The sequence below is a fragment of the Desmodus rotundus genome, chromosome X (genome assembly GCF_022682495.2).
Source record: "Desmodus rotundus isolate HL8 chromosome X, HLdesRot8A.1, whole genome shotgun sequence".
Classification (NCBI taxonomy): domain Eukaryota; kingdom Metazoa; phylum Chordata; class Mammalia; order Chiroptera; family Phyllostomidae; genus Desmodus; species Desmodus rotundus.
In genome coordinates, this window is record NC_071400.1 from 93,832,489 (window position 1) to 93,854,974 (window position 22,486).

At 41.9% G+C, this 22,486-nt stretch overlaps 1 protein-coding gene across 1 annotated transcript in view; it reads left to right on the forward strand.

Moving 5' to 3' along the window:
* Positions 1 to 22,486, forward strand: part of CLTRN (collectrin, amino acid transport regulator) — a 29,041-nt gene that overhangs the window by 3,973 nt on the left and 2,582 nt on the right. Inside the window, exons 3-5 of the mRNA XM_024569934.3 lie at positions 503 to 588; positions 10,878 to 10,991; positions 15,723 to 15,917. Coding sequence (XP_024425702.1) covers positions 503 to 588; positions 10,878 to 10,991; positions 15,723 to 15,917 — 395 coding nt within the window. The remainder of the gene's footprint in view (positions 1 to 502; positions 589 to 10,877; positions 10,992 to 15,722; positions 15,918 to 22,486) is intronic.

A 22,486-nucleotide genomic window follows, 5' to 3' on the forward strand; every position in this document is an offset into this window, starting at 1 on the left:
TGGGATAAGACTTCAGCATATAAATTGGGGGGGGGGGCAATTCAGCCCATAACATGCACATACATTCAAGTTTCCAGCTAAGAAAATAAAAAGAGAAATTGTACTGCTGTTAATAAAGGAAAGGAAGCTGAGAGGGGGAATCAGATTCTGAGGGAAGGGAGAAAGGAAGGAAGGGAAATGACTATATTTGTCCAGGATGAGATGTCCAAATGTGCTATTTATTGACCGGCTACTAATACTGCAGGTTCTGAAGAAATGATACAAAGGGAAACATACCACACTTGGAAACATAGACTATCCAAGAAACTCTATCCTGAATGTTATGCATTATGGAGACATAATTCATCGTACCCTCCAGTCTGCAATGTATGAGAAGGATGAGAGAGAGAGAGAGAGAGAGAGAGAGAGAGAGAGAGAACAAACTATGGCCACAATGAGAACCCAATGCATCATATTTACCTCATGGCTCTTCATTTTACATTATGTCTGTCTTCTCTTTCAGTATGCCTGGGATGCAAATGAGGAATATCTCTTCAAAGCAATGATAGCTTTCTCCATGAGAAAATTTCCCAACAGAGGAACCACAGAGTAAGTAAACAGTGAAACATCTTAATGGACAACTTGCAGTATTATTTGAGATAGTGCAGTAATTTAAAACTTGTAAACAATTTATTAATCTAACTTTAAGGAATCTACATTTTTGTTTAACATTTTAAAAAAACTTGTGTCATCTAGCTCAGTTTACAAGTTTATATCATGTTTTAACAATGCCCTTCATTCAATGGACACTATCAAAATGAATATTGAAACAAATGTAGTCATATGTCATAAGCTTTCTACGTTTCCATTGTATACATGTATCTTTTGCTGATCAATAGATATATAGGATAGGTAAGAACTCTACTCTCATTGTATCAGTCAGCTCGGGCTGCTATAGCAAAATATCACAGACTGGGTGGCTTAAAACAACAAAAGTTTATTCCTCACAGTTCTGGATGCTGGGAAGTCCAAGATCAAGCCACTGCTAAGGTAGGTTTCATTCCGAGGGCTCTTCTTTTGGCTTGCAGGTGCCACCAGATCATTGTGTGGTCATGTGACCTCTTCTTCATTAAGGGGGAAGTGGACGGGGACAGAGTGAGTTCTCTGGTGTCTCTTCTTATGAAGACACTAATCCTATACTATCAGGGCTCTACCTTATGAACTAATTTAGCCATAATTACCCCCCACAGGCCCAACACAGTCACATTGGGGGTTAGGGCTTCAAGATATCAATTTGGAGGGAGGGAGACAAATAAGTCCATAGCACTCATTTTGAAAGTAACTTAAATATGTATAGGTTTGTCCCACTGTCGGTATCTGTCATAGCACCTTGTTTACTTTCTTCAAAGCTTTAGTACAATTTTTAATAGTTTTGCATTTTTATCTATTCTTCCAGAGGAATTTTGTCAATCTGTGATGTTTCTTACCATCTCCATCTGTGATTAGGGTAGCACTCCTGGTTTCTCTCTCCTCCATCCCTCAACTTCCCCTTGAGACGTAAAATGACTGATCTGATTGGTGGGCTGGAAGGAAAGATTGGGCACAGTTTCCCTTCTCTTTCAGAGCCGTCCTGTCCTTAGATTGCAGCCATTTTTCTGTGCTGCTCCCTACAGCAAGTACCGAGTCTGGCCCTGCATGGGCAGGCACACACACCTGAAAGGCTGTGTGTGCTGGTCACGGCTGAGGACTGTTTAGATTGGTAGGTGCACATCGGAAGGTGTTCGGCGTCTTGCATTCTACTCCAGTATGTGGCCATACTTGCCTCAGTTCCGTTCCACCTGGGACACTATAGAGGAATTGATCTCATTTCAGGATTTAAAAAAATTCCAAAGGAAATTTGGTTGCTGATTAAAGTCATAGCCTCCAACCCAGCCTTCATTCTTTTGCGTTAATTTTATAATGCTTCAGAAGCTGGCAAAGAGGATTGCTATTTACTGGTCTCCATCAAACCCACAACATACAACGCATGGGCCGTGACTATAAGTAATAAAGAAGTAAGAAGAGTGGAATTTGGGGGAGCAAAGTAAATATACAATCTATAAATTTGTGTGTACACATGTATATATATACACATATCTTTAAAAAATAGGTAATATATTCACATGACTCAAAAAATCAAAATAATGAGGTCTATAGTAAAATAAAGTTATACCCTAAGTGAGCTCTACTTCTATTTTATAGGTTGTTTTAGAAAAAATATATTTACTTTTATCTTATGCATTCTTTCCACAACTATTTATAATAACTTTTTTCAATAAAAATTAGATAATAGTATTAGAAAAAATTCTAAATAAAAAGTATAAGAAAGCTAGTGGTTATCTCACAGTGCTGATCCCTCAGCTAGTCTCTTTCATCTTTGAGTCCTTCTTAGTCAGCAGGTTTTCTAGGTTGCTGTGTTCATGGTACAGTGATTTCCTCTACGTGCCTAAATTTCACCTTGCAAATGACTATGTCGAATCAGGTGCTTCCATTCTTAGGAAAAGTTCATTTACACATTTCACATTAATTTTGGCGAATTCATTTTAGAAATTTTTTTCTTTCAGAACCTGGGGGATTGTAGGAGTCTGGGAATATCTGACCTGATTTACTTACAAAAACATTTTCCTTGGAATTGGGTGCACAAGCTACATTGAGGGTTTTGTTGCCAAAATCAGTGGAAAGAATCAAAAAGTACAGAACTAGATTAGGGTCAACAAACTTTTTTTCTGTAAAGGCCGAGGCAGGATGAGTCCCAGCCACACTGCTGTCAGGGGCTGAGTGATGAGTCTGCATAATGAATCGGGATGTGTTTAAAATGCAGTCCAGATGCTGGGCCTACTTCTACAAGCACTCCCATAAAAAAGACTGCATAGCCTTTTACATGCATAGGCTTCCCCTGCAGGAAAGGGTGCCACAAAATGCTAGACGGGATTGAAGACAATTTAGCAGAGAGGCGGCCATATCCAGTGTGGGGGTTGCATGGGAGACACCAGTAGCTTGGCAACTTGGACAGGTTTTAAACCTTCTGCCTTCCAAAGGTCTTTAGGTGCCAGTGTGGGGCAGAGTGAATTCTGGAGGGTGGGAAATATCCCTTTCTGGGATGGCCTCAGGGATTCTCACCTGGAACATATGCTGTCTCTTGTTTTGTCTACCCCATTATTGCTTATTCTATGAATGTTCCGGAAAACCTAACGATACTGAGATGCCCTAAATTGAAGGTGTAAGATGAACTCACTAAAGATAGTTAAGAAATAAACAGAATAATGAATACTCTCATTTTTATCCCACCTTTTGTCTGGTCCTTACTACAGTATCTCGTCTATTGAGCTTGATCACCTCCAGTGACAGAGAGCTCAGTATCTCCTGAGGATGTCCTCACATATATGGAACTTACAACTGGCGTATTCTTGATGCGGTGTAACCGTGACTGACGATCAAGGAGAAGAGCCTCTCTAAAGAGAGCTGAACTGGTGCAGTCACAACTACCCCAAGCAGGCAGTGGAAGAGGATGCTGGAGGGTCAGGCAGGTAGAGGGTGTGGGAAGGCAGAGAGGCTGTGGCGTTTCCCCCCTGCCCCATAGCACAGGGGCAGGGAGGGGTTCTGGTGCATAGACACCATGCAGCCACGCAGGGTGCTTACAGTTGGGTCCACGTGGCTGAGTTAGTACCCATGCCATACCAGGGGTTGTGTATAAGAGTGACAACCTTGCTCTTTTCCCTGCCAACCTGCAGTCAGGCAGAGAACCTCTCTCAGAGAGTAGTATTGTCTGTGAGGGGAGAGACTGGTGTCTTATCTCTTTGTTGGATCCTTCCCAGCTTGCAGACATTGTCAGCACACTTCAAGCTGCCACCAGAGAAGCAGCACTTGCAGTTCCAGAGATTATGAGGCTGTCCCCAGTCATTGAGAGTGTGCTGTGGAGTGGAACCTGGTGCCTGTCTCTAAGCCAGACCAGTCTAAAGGTGCAAGGCTGGCTTGAACCTCCTGGGACTGGGGCGAGAGAGGGCAGCTTTGTGAGCAGTCTGCACGTAAGGTGTTCCTGGGGCTAAGTGGAGGCTGCTGACGGGAGCTGGGTGGAGTCACTGCCTGCTGTATAGAAAGTCATTTCTATGGAAAATATAATCTAAGTTTAAATTTTAGTGTATTTCCCAGATAAACTAGGGAAATTTATCTGCCTACCTTATTCAAATATTGGCCATAAGATATTCTGTCATTGTTAGCAAGAGAGGTAGAAATCTAATTCAGGCAAGGCATTTTGTCTCTGAGTGAAACGGTGGCGGGCAGAGAATGGATTTCCTCCTCTGCCGAGTTATTCAGGGACAAGTCCTGTGATCTGCCAAGGAACAACATGGTGCTGTATCCACGGTAAGGGGATTAACAGTCTTGTGCTGGAGAGACACAGCCCAGCTGCTACCTAGTCCTTCTGATTTCCAGAAACAAGAGCCCGTTCTTGGTGCCCGCTGGACGCAGTTGGCCCTGTCTGGTCCTTTGGAGAGAAATGGCGGGGGAGCCAGTTCTCAGAGAGCCCCCTCAGACCAGGGCTCTCCACACTTAAGGAAAGGCCGTGGGCACTGGTTCCTTTTCAGTGATTGGCAGAAAGAAGTCGCTCGTGCATGTGTTAAAATCACTTTTTTGGTAAAAACAATTGGTCAAAATGGTCATTGAAGTAAATTTAAAGAACGCCAGCAGACCCATCTCTATTTACAGCCTGAAGCACATATTTTCTACTGAGCTGTGCTAATGGCATCTCAGTTTGTTTATGTGAGGTGTAACTGACATACCTCATTGTACTAGCTTCAGGTATACAGCATAATGGGTCAGCATTTGCATATATTGGGGAACGGTCACCGCAATAAGTGTAGTTAATATATGTCACCATACAGAGTCACAGGAGTTTTTCTGTGCTGAGATCTTCTAAGACTTAGAACAGCTACAGTCGAAGTAGCCCCCTGCTGCCTGGGTTTTCTCTCTCCTTGAGCCTCCCTTTCACACTCTTGGGGCAGACAAGACTTCAGTTGATTTCTCAGAGCATCGTGCAAAGCAGGAGGAAGCCCCAGTCCCTGAGTGTGTCCCCATCTTCTTCTGTGGCCTTGCTCTTGCAGCCGCCTCCAGAAGCTGTGGTGTGCTTCCCCTGGCCCTTCCCCTCCCCCTTGCTGTGTTAGGAGCTGTGCTTACTCATTGCTACTGCAACTGCCTGCATCTGAACAAAATATGAACACATGTCCGCAATTAGATGTCTGTGGTTGGTGTTTGTTGAGCACCAGTGACTTCGGTTTGTTTAATGTTAGACTTACTTTTCCTGGTGCAAGCATCACGCAGGAGGGACGCTTAGTTTCTTCTGTTGAAGAAGAGCCCAAGCAGCTAAAGCTACTCCCTTTTTTGGCTAATATCAGTCTTGGGTAAATGGTGGAAACGGTGCTTCCTAAGACACTAGTACAGTGGGAGGTATTGTAACAAGTACTTGATACAGTTGAATATACAACAGAACCAATTTTCAGAAATTTTTAATAAGTATTAAGAGCACCCTTACATTGACAGTTCCCATTACTTTACAATTGAATTCAGCTCTTCCTTATTGTTCTAAGTACATGTGTATTTGTCACATCTGTATCAAGGAAGCCAGTAAGAAGCATTATTAATCCATTGCCTTGTTTTATTCTTGTAGATCATTTTAGTGTGTCCAGGGAACTTTAAAAATAACTGCCGTGTTCCTGTATTTGTGAGTGTTTGTATTTAATTGGGATATTTACAAGAGTTGCAAAGATAATACAGAGAGATTCTGTGTACCAACAGCCCTCGACCAGGAGCTACTTTGTGCCTCCACTGCTCCCAGGGATGTTTGCAAATGTCTGGTGCTCTAGCGCGTACAGCCTGGGGACGCCGCGATGCATCCCTCAAAAGAATAGACAGCTTCTCACAAGCAAGAGCTAGCCGGCCTACCACGTAGTAGTGCTGAGGTGGAGAAATTCTCCCGTAGAACCTTCACCCGTTTTCCTAAGGTTACTATGTTAAATAACCATGACAGATACATGAAAATTAAGAAATTGACATTGGCTCAATACTACTAAACTGTAGCATTTTCAGGTTTCCTTTGTTTTACCCCAGCGGTCCTTTTCTGTTCTAGAACCCATTCCTCCTTAGCCTGATCCAGTCTGCCAGTCTTTGCATCTTCCCTTGTTCTTCATGCCCTTGACACATCTGGAGAGCTTTGTAAGTGTTTCTCACCTGGGCATGGCACTGACCCCGGCCCTGTGTTGCAGCACATGGAAATGTGTACGTTGCTGGGCCATATCTGTGACTGGAGACCGTTCTGGCACTGAAAGGGTGGGGGTGAGAGATACTCGGTGTGGCGCCCACTCAGGACATTTCCACATAACGAGGAGGAATTTCCTCTCACAACACCAGCAGTGCCTTCACTGACACGCTGAGATCTCAGCCCCTTTCTACTAAGTCTTGTAGAATGAAATGCCCCGAGTCATGTCCAGCAAATGACAAGAAGTCATCTGCTAAATCAAAGCTTCATTTGTAGAGCTTCCGAGCCAGGCTGTTTGTATCTCACAGTAACGGTTTCATTGCAAGTGCTGGGTTGAGTATTTCGGCAACATTTTAATCTTTTGAGAACCTTTATTTCCAAGTTGAGAAGACATTTATATTTTATCATTTTATTTGCCGAGGTGCTCATTACAGCGTGAGTTGCCACGCTAAAGAATCACTGAGTACAGAATCTGAATTCATGGTAAGGGCTAGTGTAGTTCCATGCTGAGGGAAGACAGGAGAGTACTGGGGCCCGTGTGGTGTCCCGGGAGTGCGTGCATTCCTCCTCCTGCTTTATCTTTCTCCACCGCACTTCTGCCCACTTGACAGCGTGCACATTATTTACCGTACTTTTTGGACTATAAGACGCACCTTTCTCCCCCCCCCCCCATTTGGGAGGAAAATGGGGGTGCATCTTATAGTCCAAATGTAGCTTACATTGACATTGGTGAAATACTATGTTATTTATGTTATTAAATATTTTTTCCTCCTCTTTTTTTGCTTCAAAACTTTTTTTCCTATTTTCCTCCTCTAAAATCTAGGTGCATCTCATGGTCTGAAAAATACGGTACTTGGTTGTCTTCTGTCTCCACTGGTTTAGAAATCAGGATCCATGGGACAAGGGACTTTGCTTGGCTTACAGCACATTCTCTGACTCTCAAAAGAAAAATACCATGAAGTTCATGTTTGAGTCGCATTTAAAGAGGCTTTAGATGGAAAGAAAAACATAGGCCAAGTGTTCAAATGGCCTCTTACCTGGCTGCTGGCTTCTTCCCTTGTACCAGCAGTATTACTGTGTATTTCTTTAATTTATGTAAATGGCAAGTGCTACACATAACATTCTGCCCCCACCCCCTTTTTCATTCAATAATGCACTTTTTGACATTTATCCCTTAAAAAAAAAAACCAAACGGGTAGCTCTATTTCAGTAGCTTCCCACTGGGGGTTCTTTCTGTCCTTCAGAGGATATTTGGCGATGTTAGTAGACATTTTTGATTGTCACTGCTGGAGGTGGCCTAATGACACCTACTTGACAGAGGCCAGGGCAGCTGCTAAACATCCTGAAATGCAGAGCACATCTGCCCAACATAGACTTGTCCGACTCAATAGCCCAGTGGTCTAGAAATCCTGGGCTCTCTTCCCTTGAGTCTGTGGACTAGTACTCGCTTGGTAGCCATACCAGATTTACTTCTCTGTTCCCTACTGATGGGCATTGAGGTTGTTCCAGTTCTCAGCTCTGACAGAGTTTGGCAGAGAGCATCCTCCCCTCTCTTTCTCCCTCCCTCTCCCTTTCTCTCTCCCCATGTAAGGGAATTACTGGTAGCCGCCCACCGTTCTAGCGTTCTAGAAAACATTTCTAGAATGGCTGGACCCACTGATACCTACAGCACCATTTGGGATTCTAATTGTCTGCATCTTTCCCAGCATTTGTTGTTCTTTAACATTTTCAACTTTTGCCAACCTGGAGAGCTTAAATGAGTAGCTCATTTAGGAAAAACTTTATACTGTCTGATCATTAACTAGGGCAAAACCGTGAATAATTCATTCTACAAAATTGGGTAAATATTTTCCAAGCATGGACCACTTCATTTTGTTCATCTCTGAATCTTTGATGTGTTTTAAAATCACACATTTTTGGAGACCAAGCTTGACTGTTCCTGCCAGTAGAGGTCACTGTCCCCCCAGTCGTTCTCACCAGGGTGATTTTTTTTTTTTTGGACCCCCCCCCCCACACACATACACACACCCCCCTCCCCCCAAGCCTCCACCTCCACCCCGTGGAATATTTGGCAATGGCATTATTTTCACAAGGTGGATATGCTGCTGGCACCCTGAGGTTAGAGACTGGTTCTGTTAAATTCCTGCAATGCAGAGGACAGCACCCAACAAACAACACTTATCTGGCCCCAAATGTTAACAGTGCCAAGGTGGAGAAACTGTAGTGTGGAAGAAATCCTATTGTATGTATCTTTAAAGAAAGACTATGAGAATCTTCATGATAATAACAATGCCTATAATCATTTCAATTAAGAACACACTCATAAGTATACAAAGTGGGCCAATGGGGGAAAGACGCCTCCCTGAGGAGCATGCTCTGGGAAAAGGCAGGGGCAGGGGTGGATGGGAGGCAGGCAACGGTTTGATCATAGCAGTGATTCTGCACGTGGGAGCTGCCAGCTGAGGATGGGGGAGGGTCTGGGGCTCGGCAGACCTGCCAGTGGGGGCCTTGGGAGGTGGCCTCCTGGTGTCTGTGACTCATGCAGGGCTAGAGCAAGGCTCTCCAGGGCCTAAGAACTGTGGGTTGGAGACTCAGGACCTTGGCTAACAGGACACAGTGGTGACCTCAGACTAAGGCTGTGACTGTGTGGCCTGGGCTAGTGGCATCCTTGCATCAAGGTGGGTGGCAGACAGGGAAGGCTCAGGGAGGGTGGTGGCAGTGTCCTCCTCTGGACGCTGTTGCACCAGGAGCAGAGGCCCAGGCCTGGGCCCAAGGGAAATGATCACCCCTTTCTCTAGATGGCTTGAAGGCAGTCAGCTGGCGCCCTGGGCTCTGCCTCATTCTCTCAGTGTCTGGGGTCTCAAACCAGAGTGGTCTGAACTCCTTTTGCCTTTCTTGTTTTGGCTGGGAGCCTTCAGCACGGTCTCCTTTGCGCAGGTGTCAGGGTGCTCTTGGGTGGGTGCACATTTGTAGAAGCTCCCTCTGTGCTGAGGAGGAGGAATTTTGATGGTCACCAGGCTCTGGGTATATGGCAGGTGGCAGGCATTCCAACATTACTGCTTCATGATGCTCTTCTGATAGCCTGGAAAACGCAGCCCCATGGGGGTCTGAACTGCTGGCCAGCTCGGAAAGCATCTCCAAGATTCGGGCATCACCTCCCTCCAGACTCTGTCTTAGTGCCAGCCGGGTGGTGTGATGGGTGGGTTTTGATTTTGGACCCAGCAGTTCAGGTGGGTGAGTAGGAGACTGTTCACTGTTCCCGGCTGCCTGGACTGTGGGAAAGGGTGCACTGGGGCAGTGGGTGTGGCATAGAAGGGCATTGGCTGTGGTTTGGTACCTGCTCAGGTAGTTGCCCAGGATCGTGGGGTTGTGGGGTTGGTGTCTTCCATGGGTGATTCAACTCTGAGATATTCCTGCTGTTTGGAGTTTTGAAGCAGGTAGGGATAGGCTGATTGTTGGAATGGGGGTACAAGGGCAGCATGTGGGTTGATGGCATATGGGATCCTCTGTGTATCGGGTCCTGCACATGCCAAGCCACTTCTCCCCTTTCTCCCAGCTCCAACTTCAGCAAACACTGGGAAGTCAAAGAGGCTAGAGGAACCTCCAGCTTCCCACTGCTGGCCCCAGGTGCTTGGCTCTGGGCAGGGAGCCTAAGAAGCCTTTGACTCCTGTACTTGACATTTAAGGACAGAAAATATAATCATTACTACCAGGTTCTGAGAAGTATGGAAAATTCACAGAAGAGTACTCTCTTTCATTGTTGTAAAAATGAACACAATGCACTTGAATGCTCTTTTTAGGAAAAACAACACATTTACATTTACTAGTAAAGGGGATTCTTGTTTTATTCTTCTGGAATGGTTGCTAATATCACTGTTTGCAATTTTGCTCTTCAGGAAGTAGTGAAATTCATTCAGGATTTTATCATTTAGTACCAACAATGTTGATTTAATTCAGGCTCTCCTATAATTTTCAGCCTTCAATAAGTTCCTGCACTCATATATAGATTGTCTCCATCCAAACAGTAATGCCATTTCTTTGTCATTTCTACTGGTAATCCATGTACTTTTCTAATTTTTAGTTTGAAAGAAGGTAACTGCAAGAACAATGCCCAAAGGTTTGTGGTAAACTGATTGTAGCCCTTCAATTTGGAGGTGTGTTATTGGTCCAGCCCCAATACCTGAGTGGGTGAGGTATAGAAATAGTGGCCATCAGAGCAAGTATTGGGTCAGCAGTGGGTAACAGATTTATCTGGACCTGAGCGGCTTCTGTGGTTCAGAGAAGCCAAGTGTATGGGAGGCAGGGGAGCTGTCAGCTAACAGGTGATGGTGAGTGAGGTTCCTAAAGCTGTCTATAAGTATTTCTTCTTGATTTTATTTTTTGGGGAGATTCCTTATTTAAGGAATGGTTCTCAAGTATATGGTTTTGAAACAAAGGCAATTTCCTGTATAAGTTTATTTTTAATAAGACCTTTCTTCATAATGATAGAAATAATTTTTCATTTATAGCTAAGACATCTCTTATGATGACAATAATGCCAGATGGGATGGTCTAATGAAATTTGGTATTGTTTGCTTACAGTGTTTTTTTTTCTTTCTATCATCCGCAGCATTTCCCATGTCCTAGTCTGCAATGTAACCCAGCGGGTATCATTCTGGTTCGTGGTTACAGATCCTTCGAAAAATCACACCCTTCCTGCTAATGAGATACAGTTAGCCATAAGGTAAGCACTGTCAAATATGCCTTCTAGTGGTAAATCTACTTTGATGAATTAAACTCTTTTCACAGGTATTAAAGAATTTTCTCTCTGCTTCACAATATTTATTTATTAAGATGTCAAAACCTTAATTTTGTTCCTTTGTATTACATATTAGTGTAGATCAAGTGGGTCTCATCCAGGGGTAATTTTGCCTCATAGGAGATATTTGGCAATGTTTACAGACATTTTTGTTGTCACAGTTGGGGGTTGGCAAGGCGGGTTGCTACCAGCATCTAGTGGGCAGAAATTAGGGGTGCTGCTAAACATCCTACTATGCCCAGGACAGCACCTCACAACAAAGAGTTATTCAAGCCCAAATGTCAGTCGTGCTGTGGTTGAGAGATGCTGTTTCAATGTTAGCCAAGAATGTTGAGTGCTGTCTCCTTCTAGCAAGGACACATGTACAGCACTATTGTTTGATGGTTCATCAAATGCATTCTGGGGCCCGGATGTTGGGTTTTTAATTGTGGTTTTTTCTCTTGCTAATTATTTGAATATAAACAAATTACTTCACCTCTTTTGCTTTCCTCTTATTGTTTATAAAATGAGAATAATTATGGTACCCCTCTCTCAGAGTTGTTGAGAAGATTAAACATAACATGTATTGAGGTACAGGTCATACCTCTGACTTTTATTTAAAAACCATAAAATATGCAGATTTCTTGGGTCTTTAAGGTCTTACCTTCCTTAGTCAATGTACAGTCTTTACCTTTAAAAGATACCTTTTAATTTTATTTTTTTCAATTACATTTTACCTTCAGTATTATTTTGTTTAAGTTTCAGGTGTACAGCATAGTGGTTAGACAATTTTAAACTTTATTAAGTGTTCCCCCTATATTTCAAGTACCCGTGTGGCACCATACATAGCTATTACATTATTTTGCACCATATTCCCTATGCTGTGCTTTACATCCCCATGACTATTTTGTGACTACCAATTTGTAAAAAATATCTTTTAAAAAATGGTAAAATCATGATTCATATAAATCAAAAATAAATGCTATCAAAGATGTTGTTATGTCATTTATTAATGACAAAACTAGTTAATTAATGTTAAAACTAGCTCAAAGGAGACTTCAAGGAACCATGAAATCGAAGAATGGTGATGTTCATTTACAAAAAGATGCACCAGTCCATACATTAGGGAGTCACCAGTCGTGTTCCACCAGACACAACTCACTTGCTTTTCTGTGGACAAGAACCATTTGCATTTTGTTAGTTTTATATACAACTTACAGATTTGCAAAATAACTCAAACAATAAATGGTAGAAATTGTCCAGAAAGGTGCATTTGCCAGACACTCTGTGATATTTTGTATCCATTTCAAGATTTACTCAATTTTTGCCTTGATTGGTGTGGCTCAGATGGTTGGGCGTCATTCTGCGAAGTGACAGGTCGCAGGTTCGGTTCTGGTCGGGCACAGGCATGGGTTGTGGATTTGGTCCCTGGTTAGGGTACATAGGAGAGGCAATTGATTGATGTTTCTCTCTCACATCAATGTTTCTCTCCCTATCTTTCTCCCTCCCTTCCCGTCTCTCTGAAAATAAATAAATAAAATCTAAAAAAACCAGATTTACACAGTTTTTCCTGACAGTTTCCCCCTCCTCCTCTCCTGTGATCATAACAAACTTTCAAAAGTGAAATGTATTCTTTACTTCAGAGAAGCAAAAGGATGCAATTTCTTTTTATTTCAATTACTGTTCACTTTATGTGCCAAAACTTCAAATCCCACACATGATTAATACTGGGCAAAGGTGTACTGGAAAAAGCAAACTATTTCCAGAAGAAGAAAAAGATGAAACAAAGGAACTCCCTTTACAGAAGATTTATAAGTAACTGAAATGCATATTATTCTCTTTACCAAGGAGAAGTATCTAGTGGAAGGGCTCATTTGTTTTCTGTAAAATATTAACATTGAAGATAATGAGTATATAATCAAACGACAAAGGTTGTATGTGTACAATCATCTATTTCCCTTGCTGAAGCGAAGTCATTGATGATCTGTATCAATGGGAAATGATTTAATTTGCTTTAACAAGCAGGTTTGGACTAAGTGTTTCTTGATTTTTTGCTACTAAGAATACTGTTAAGACCCACCACTTAGGTAGTAAGAATCAGGAATATCATATTTCACATGAAAAGGGATTTTATTCAAGCCCTGTGATTTGGGAGGGACACAAGGAAAATGAAGGCACTGTGGTTAAACCAGGTTTCAGTTCACGTGAGGAGGAAGAGCGAGGGTTTGGGGTGAAGGTTGAGGATGTAGATGAATATGTGCACAAGATGTCTGTTTCAAAGGTCCTAGCAGGAGAAGCTATTTAGGGAGTGAGGATGGCTAATAGAATGGGAGTTTGTGTCAGGGAATGGATAGGGCTCATCAAGACTGTATGAAAACAAAGGTAGCAATACCAAGCGGAAAGGATAGAGTGAAGGAAGGAGGTAAGAGGAATTTCAGCGCTGAAGAATCTGCATGGTGGGCAAACTAATGCCAGTTCTAATATTTGCATAATAACACTTTTTGGTTCACAAGGCATCTTCTTATGTATCTGTGGCATTTAATACCAATGGCAGTCATTTTTGAGCCATTATTCTTATTCCTGGTTTATAAATGAGAAAATTGAGGCTCTGGAAGATTGATTTGCTAAGGCCACCATGCTAGAAATATAAAGAATGAGGACTTGAACCCAGGCATGCTGCCACCATGTCCAGTGATTTTTATCTGTCTCTACTAGAGTATTTATACCTATGAGGTGAGGGTATGACTGACCAGTTCTAAGATGTCTGTTTTAGGTGTGCTGTGAGGACCTACCCTTATTCAAGGCCAGTGTTGGCTGAAAGACATTCTCGTTGCTTGGTATCTATTGGGGATTTCGGTGGTGGACTGAGGTTTAGTCTGTGTTGACCTAGAACTTCTAATTAGCCCAAGAGGTGATAGAATAGCAAGATGTTAACCAACCAGGTGGATACAATGAGAATGCAGAGCAGCTTTTCATTTTCCTCTGAGTTAGAGCTTAGTAGGGGGGTTCATTATTTTGTCGAAAGCTTTGTGTTCCCAGATTATCAATATTAGGTTATAAAAAAAAAAAAAACCTTCTACAATTTGGTAAAAATTACATTGAAATTATGCCCTGCTGTAGATTATCTGGTTGTGATTTCCCTTTATATTTGTGAATAATCATGCCTCAGCATAGGTTTTTATTTGCTAAGGGATGTCTTTCCTGATAGCTTGGTGCGGGTCTGCAGAGATTCTCAAGTCATTTCTATCAAGTTCAATACCCACGCCGTTCAATGTAGCACTCACCAGCCATATGTGGCTATTGAGCACTTGAGACGTAGTCCAAGATTAGATATGCTCTAAGTGTAAAGTACACACTGAATTTCATAGACTTAGTGCAAAATAAAATGTGAACCAACTCAATATTGATTATATGTTGAAATTATATTTTCCTAGGTATATTGAGCAAAATATATTATTAAAATTAATTTTAAAATTTTACCTATTTCCTTTTTAAAATAATGTAGCTCCTAGAAAGTTTTAAGTAACACATGAGATTCACATTATATTTCTATTTTTCAGGGCTGCTCTAGAGGTAGATGCTGTCAGCTTGTTTAGTGTGAATTCATTAAAAGCCATACAATATCTCCAAGAAATCTGCTCATTCAGTTTTCAAATTTCCTTTAGAAGCTCACTTTTTTTTTTCAGTCAAATAAGTCTTTGCTACCAACCCTTCCCTAACTGCTACCACCACCAAAACTGCAGATTTCCCCCAGGAAAAGTAGCACATTTACCTTTATGTTTTCTAGACTTACAGATTCCTAAAGCAGCATTTACTGTAGTCATATGGAGCTGCTTGCAGTTTACTGAGCAGATCATACTATGCCGTGTGTCCATTCCTGTGCTCTCTGCACACTTTGCTTAGAGAACTCCTGCTTGTTCCTGAAAACACAGCTGCAAAGGCGCCTTCACAGGAAAGCAGGCCTGACTTCTCACTATGATGTACTTAGCCCTCTGCTGTGCTCCCCCACTGTGCCCATATTTGCCTCTTTCATAGAACATTTTGCATCGCACTGTGATTGTAGAGGGGCTGATCTGTCCTCCTTCTAGACTGCAAGGTCCTTAGTATTTTTCTCTCACTTTGTCTCTACAGCACCTAGCACAGTATCTGGTACTTAGTTCCCCACAAATGTTTGTTGAATTTGTTGAATTGATTGGGAGGAAAAGAGATCCAACGGGTGGATTTGCATCTGCTTCTGTATTCCCGTTTTCTTTTCTCTTCCTGGTTTTATTTTCTTCTCATGTCCCTCACGCACTTTTTAACATATTATTTTTTTGGCTGTCAGTATTTATGTAAATCACCTTAAATAGAGTTCTGTCATTTTAATCTAGATGCTACTTATCAGGAATAAAGCATGGTGGGCAGAGATCAAAGTTCAGGACTTCCGGTTACTGCTACCGTGTTTGCAACAGCAGGGGGCAGTAGTGCAGAGAGAAGCCCCTCTTGCGGCAGTCCGCACAGCAACTTGTGAAACGGATTCCACAGCATAAGTGCGCTCCTCAAACTCCCTAGTCACGCTGAAGTCTCTTTCTATGGGGATGCTCTGTTTGTAGAGTGATAATCATGGAGAGATAGGTCTGTATCTTCTGTTTCTAATTTATTTCTGTCTTGTTTGTTTTTATTTTCATTGTATTTTAGAATGAATAGGAACCGGATCAACAATGCCTTCTCTTTGAATGACCAGACTCTGGAATTTTTAAAAATTCCTTCCACTCTTGCACCACCCACTGACCCATCTGTGCCCATCTGGATTATTATATTTGGTGTGATATTTTGTATCGTCATAGTTGCAATCACACTATTGATTTTATCAGGAATCTGGCAACGTAGAAGGTAAGGTATTGAAAGAGAATGATTTAAAGAGTGTTTTCCTATCTGTTCATGAGTCAGAAAAGTAAGGAGAGCATTTGCCCCTAACTGAAGATAATGCCTTGCATGTGAAACTTTGCAAAAAATTGGTGATTTTCAAAATATCACTTAGGCTGTTGTTTTTAGAGACTTTTTGGAGTCCAATGTCCCTTAATTATGGCTCTTTGTATTACTATAATTCTCTCTGTTCAACAACATATGACTGTCACATACCCAGGGTCAATTTTAATGTCTGTGTTATGATTTTGTAATCTGGGTATGCAGAGCTAACCAGACATTTCGGATAGGCAGAGTTAATCTTTTGTAGTCATCCACCTCCAAATGCCAGCAGTTCCACAGTTCTTTCCACGCCTCCCCACCTTGGCCTGCTGCTTCTTGGCCCAGTGCCTGCGGCTGCCGCCTTGTCCCAGATACTTTGTTTGCTATTGATACTTCCTCCCTTTGGTGGACGCTCACCCCTCCCGTGCTCATGATCTTACATAGAACCGTGTTTCTCCAAGGGGCCTTTGAATTAACTCCCTGCATCACACTCACCTTCAACATTTGTTTAAAATGTGGATTCCTTGGCTCTATCACAGACCCACTAAATTAGAATCTCCGAATGGGATTCACTTTAATGAATATTCAGAGTATTCTAATTCACTTAGTTTGAGAGCTTCCAATTTAGCGACTTACACATAGATTCATTTGCCTGAATTCTGAGGTATTTCCAAACTTGGCTATCTGAACAGTATTATTTCAAGAGAGAATTTCAGAGCAGTGGGAGAGTTACTAAGGTAGTGGAGCAGGGAGAAAAGAGACAGGATTTCTCAGCACGATGAAAGGAGAAAATTTTGTTTACCAACTACCTTTGACCCAGAGGGGAAGTGGAGGGAGGCCTCAACTCTTTAGTGCACACTTTGATACTTCTACACCTTCCCTTCTGATAGCGAGAAAGGGGAGTTCTGGTAAGTGGGACATGCCTTGTTTTCAAGAGTTGACGTCCAGATGGGACATGTGAGATATGTTTGGCCAAGTATGTGTTCAACTAAATGTTTCTCCTGAGCTTTACTACTTTTCATATGTTTTGCTTTAGTTATTAACAGAAGGCAATCAGTTTAAATCTTGGGCTTTGTAATTTTTCCACAAATGATAAATGAAATGCTGTGGAATAAATGTAACCTGTGTCTAGTCCCCAAATTTTTGTATTGTTTATTCTTTTACAGTTATCCCAATTTTTTCCCTTTTGCCCCCCTCCACCCACCCCACCCCTCCAACCCACAGTCAGTCCCCTCTCCATTGTCCATGTCCCTGGGTCATTCATATTCTTTTGACTAGTCCCATCCCCTTCCTTATACTACTCCACCCTTCCCCCTCCCCTCTGGCCACTGTCAGTTTGTTCCATGTTTCCATGTCTCTGGTTCTATTTTATTTGTTAGTTTATTTTGTTCATTAGATTCCTCTTACAAGTGAGGTCATATGGTGTTTGTCTTTTACCACCTGGCTTATTTCACTTAGCATAATGCTCTCCACTTCCATCCATGCTGTCACAAAAGGTAGGAGCTCCTTCTTTCTTTCTGTGATGTAGTATTCCATAGTGTAAATGTACCACAGTTTTTTGATCCCCTCATTTACTGATGGGCATTTAGGTTGATTCTAGCACTTGGCTATGGTGAATTGTGCTGCTATGAACATAGGGGTGCATAGGTTCTTTTGAATTGGTGTTTCAGGATTGTTAGGGTTCCCAGCAATGGAATAAGGTAGTTCCATGTTTAATTTTTTGAGGAAATTCCATCCTGTTTTCCTCAGTGGCCGCACCAGTCTGCATTCCCACCAACAGTGCACTAAGGTTCCCTTTTCTCCACATCCTTGCCAGCACTTGTGGTTTGTTGATTTATTAATGATAGCCATTCTGACAGGTGTGAGGTGATATCTCATTGTGGTTTTAATTTGCATCTCTCTGATGATTAGTGATGCTGAGCATTTTTTCATATGTCTCTGGGCCATCTGTATGTTCTCCTTGGAGAAGTGTCTCATTTTTTAATTTGGTTCTTTGTCTTCCTGGTGTTGAGTTGTATGAATTCTTCATATATTTTGGAGATTAAACCCTTGTCCATTGTGTCATTGGCAAATATGCTCTCTCATACAGTTGGTTCCCTTTTCATTTTGATGATGTAGAGAGAGGGGAAGGGAGGGAGAAAGAGAGGGAGAGAAACATTGATGTGTGAGAGAACCATGGATTGGTTGCCTCTTGTATGCCACTAACTGGGGACCTGGCCCTCAACCCAGGCATGTGCCCTGACTGGGAATTGAACCAGTGACCTTTTGGTTTGTGGGATGACACCCAATTCACTGAACTACACTGGTCAGGGATAGTCCCCGGATTAAACTCAAAGATTAAGATCAAGTTGTGCATGCTTGATTTTCTTGAGCTTCATATGACCTGTAATGCAAAGAGACATGTTACAAGTTGGGTTTTTTTAGAATATTAAGAAATATTCTCTTGCAATATTAGAATACCTACATTTAATATTTTAAAGTTTTATTCTTTAAAACTATCTTATAAATTAGAGGGTTTTTAAAATATTTTTTATTGTTATTCAAGTACAGTTGTCTCCATTTGTTTTGTATTAATCCTACAATGCTATAATTCTATGGTTTCTATTGATTGCAACCTTTGTGAATTGATTTCATCTCCTTGTTTCCCAATTTTCTCACTAGTACGATACAGTGTAGGAGGTAGAAAAATGGACTCTGGAGATAGACTGTTTAGATTCCAAGTCTTTGTCACTTAATTCTGCTCTTACATAAAATCCATGAACTGTATGGATATCAGGAAGCACAGGCAATGAGTCAGGGAAATCAAGCTCAGGAGAATCTGCTCTGTGCTGCTGTAGTCAAGTTGGTTAATTTTTTCCCTCTGTGCACAGATAACTTCGCTAGAGTGACAGCGAGGTATACTGGAAATAATTAACTTGGTGGGATAAAAACAGTTAAGACAGTAAAGTGCTTAGACTGGTGCCTGGCACACAGTGAGCGCTCAATAAATGTTAGCTGTTACTATTATTTTATTGTCCTGCCATTTGCTGGCCTTTCAGCTAGTTTGTACTGGGATCAGCTATCTGTTTCCTTCTGAGCAGATTCTGCAGTAATATCGTAATTGGGTGTGTGGCATCCTAATCTGTTGCCTGGGAGAAGGGAGGCTGTTCTCACAGCTTTGCCTTCGCAAGTTCATTTCATGTTCAAACTGGGAAAACAGATGGACAGATCCTTTCGTGAACCTGGAGAGCATCAATAATTTAGCAAATATAGTCAGGACAGTCACGACAACCTTCTGAAGATAAATTGATTTGCTGTGTTTTAAATTTGATATAATCTGTGGTGGGTTTCTCTTGCGCAAAGTATTACTTGAAAGTGAGGAGAGGGTGCAGTTTGAAGTGGGGAGAGCCCTGATAATTGTGATGAAAGCACTTTCTAATCATGGAAAAGATACGATTTGCCCCCAAAGCCTTTATTCTTGAGAGAGAGAAGATGAACTGCATATACTCCACACTGATGTTTGTGCTAGATCTGTGTCTAGCCCCAGCCCGGAAGTAGATGTTTGAGTTATCTGCTCAGCCTGACGATGATGATGGTGATGATATCATGAGCGTTTTAGTAGAAACAGCACTGGATCAATACTCTTGGTTTTGGGTTCCAGTCTCAGGCCCTGGCATTTATTAGCTGAGTGACCTTGAGTAGGTCACATACAGAAAATGAGAATAATATATTTCACCTAGCTCCCTAATTGTTGTAGAAATTTTAGAACTAGTAAGTGTTTTGTTTTCCTTTGCTGTTCTTAAATGTACATACTCAGTAGGAATCAAATATATATTTTGAGTGAAGCCTGAGAAACCAAATAGAGTTCTAGGTCCACTCCTTCCACCAACCTTGTTCCATTCTGAAAGACAAGTTGCTATACGTGTTTGAGTCTGAGATGCTTCATCTGAAAAACAGGGATTCTAGTACAGTCTTCATAGTATTGCAGTGGGAATTACATGAGGTGATGTATGCAAAGTGCTGCTTTCCGCCATGTAATATATATATTATCATTATTGCTGTCACATGGCACGTATAAAGTGACCTGCCTACAGTGATGTGGTGAGGAAGTACTGGTATCATTGTTAACAACCAGATGGGCTTGATCCCAAAGCCCCCCAATCTCACCATGCTGCCAGGCCCAATGAAATTGTTCCAGCAACACTATTTTCCCCAGGAATCATCCATGTTGATTAGGAGGACAGTCACGGTTCTCCAATAATTGACTCTGTGTTTAAAAATCATATTTCTGTTCTTTGTTGTTTATCTGGCTACTCTTGGGCCTCGGCTCTTCAGCCCTGTCTTGTTGGAGGAAGTCAGAAATACTCTTTCTGCTTTTAGCTGCCACTTCTTTATCTTGAGCAAACCCTATTCTCTAACACCCCCTAGTTCTGAGAGCCACTCGATACTTCTTTTGTCCCCTCTTTTGTCCCTGTTCTCTCTGGATCTGTGAGAGAAGATACTCACTGTCAAGACTCCTAGGAGCTAGTTGCATGTATTTTAGTCACTTTTTAAAATCTTCTTCCTGAACTACCTGACCTTGCGGGAATAGTGGAAGTCATTAACACTCGATTTTATTTTTCAGGAAAAGGAATTCATGTTTTTAGCAGAAAATCAAATCAGGATGATTCAGAAAGATAAGTTTTATTAGTCTTAGTAAGCGCAATGCACAGGCGGTGATTCAGTTTATTTCAGTACACACTATGAAACGTGACAAAATGCTGTATAACTACTGTGAGATAACCTTTGAGCTGTTTATCGTGTCAGCTAGCATGGTACTGACACAGCAGTTTGGGAAGCCCAGCAATGCTAGGACGTCGTACAACCGACTCTAATGTCACAAAAGAACAATATGTACCTAACTTGCCACGGACACAGCCCAGTTTGCTAAATTTCCACCGCAGTTTCATTCAGAAGCTTTTTGGTTGAGAAATCCTTCCTCTAAAGAAGAGAAAGCTGTGCTCATCTGTTTGCATCTGTCTTTTTAGTTCTTCCCCATTCCTGTGTGATGCCTGAGGGATTATGTTCCCTTTGTGGTTGGGGAGGGGGAGGCAGGATTCCTTGCCACGATCTGCCTGGGTTCAGCTGTCATGATCTGCCTGGGTTCAGCTGTCCGCAGTTTTTCTTCTAACTCCATAAAAACATTTCTTAAAGTGAAGAAACTGGTAAATAAAAACTGGCAACCATTATTTCTAAGACTGTGTTGCATTGCCCCCTCTTCGGACTGCTCTATCCACTGAGATTTTTGTGACATGGCTTTTATACTTACGTACAGAAATTTCAGGGTAAAATTGGACTGTTTAAAATCTGTTTATTGCTATGGAGATTATTATTCACTCCAAGCCCAATGAGGAGTGATTTAGGGGAAAATTGAATGAACTAGGCGGTTTTTGATGATAGTTTATAAACATACATTTGTTAACCGGGGCTGCAGCCCTACTGAAACATCACTCCTCTTTGATGATCCGTAAAAAAATAGGTGGGAAGGAGCAGGAGTGAAATTTGGAGTTTTTCCCTCTTATTGAACCCTTTCTTTTCACTTTAGGACATGGATTGTCTCTCTTCCAACACACAGTAGGCACTTAAAACATTGTTATTGAATGAATGTTGGGTACTATGAATGAAGTGGTGTGACTGATGGTTATAGAAAGTCAGTTGCTTTTGCTTCCTGGAGGACATGGAAAGTGACCATAGTCCTGTCCACAGGAGACGGGACCAAAGTATTCTAGTCCTCTGGTTGGTGACTTTACCTGGCTGGAGGACCTTCTTATCACATGAAACTCTAAGCCCACCCCAATGTGCACTGATTGCTGGTTGCTGAAGCTTGGAATAGCCGGTGCAGTGTCTTCACTCTGAGGATGGAAAACACAGCACCCTGTCCTTTCCTAGGGTTCTGGGACTATAACCCCCAGCTTTCAATGCAGCATTGGGTCTGTAGTGACACATTTGACAATGGCATATAGAATGGCACAATACTTTCAAGTGCTGACAATAAGATCTACACTGTTGAACGCTACTTTACCTTTCGTTATGAACTCCAGCCATTGGAAATTATCTAATAAAACTATCAGCGAAGCCTGGCAAAATCTATACTAACTTGTAATTCCTAATGTAGGAAAATGAGTATTTTCCTCCATTCATTTGAGAAAATAACAAGAGATAAAAGAAATATCACATGCACATGTATCCCTCCTTCCTTCCTTCTTCCCTCCCTTCCATCTTTCCTTCCTTCCTTCCTTCCTTCCTTCCTTCCTTCCTTCCTTCCTTCCTTCCTACCTTCCTTCCTTGTGGTGGATCCCATTCAAGATCTACGTTGGGCTACTGTTGAGTACCTTTGTGTATAGCATCCATCCATCCCTCCATCATCCAGACAATCAGTGATTGATACATTCATTGATCCATCCATCCATCTATCTGACTAGCTAGTCAGCCACCCATGTGTCTGTCCATCCAATTCTATGCCCACTCTGTGCTGA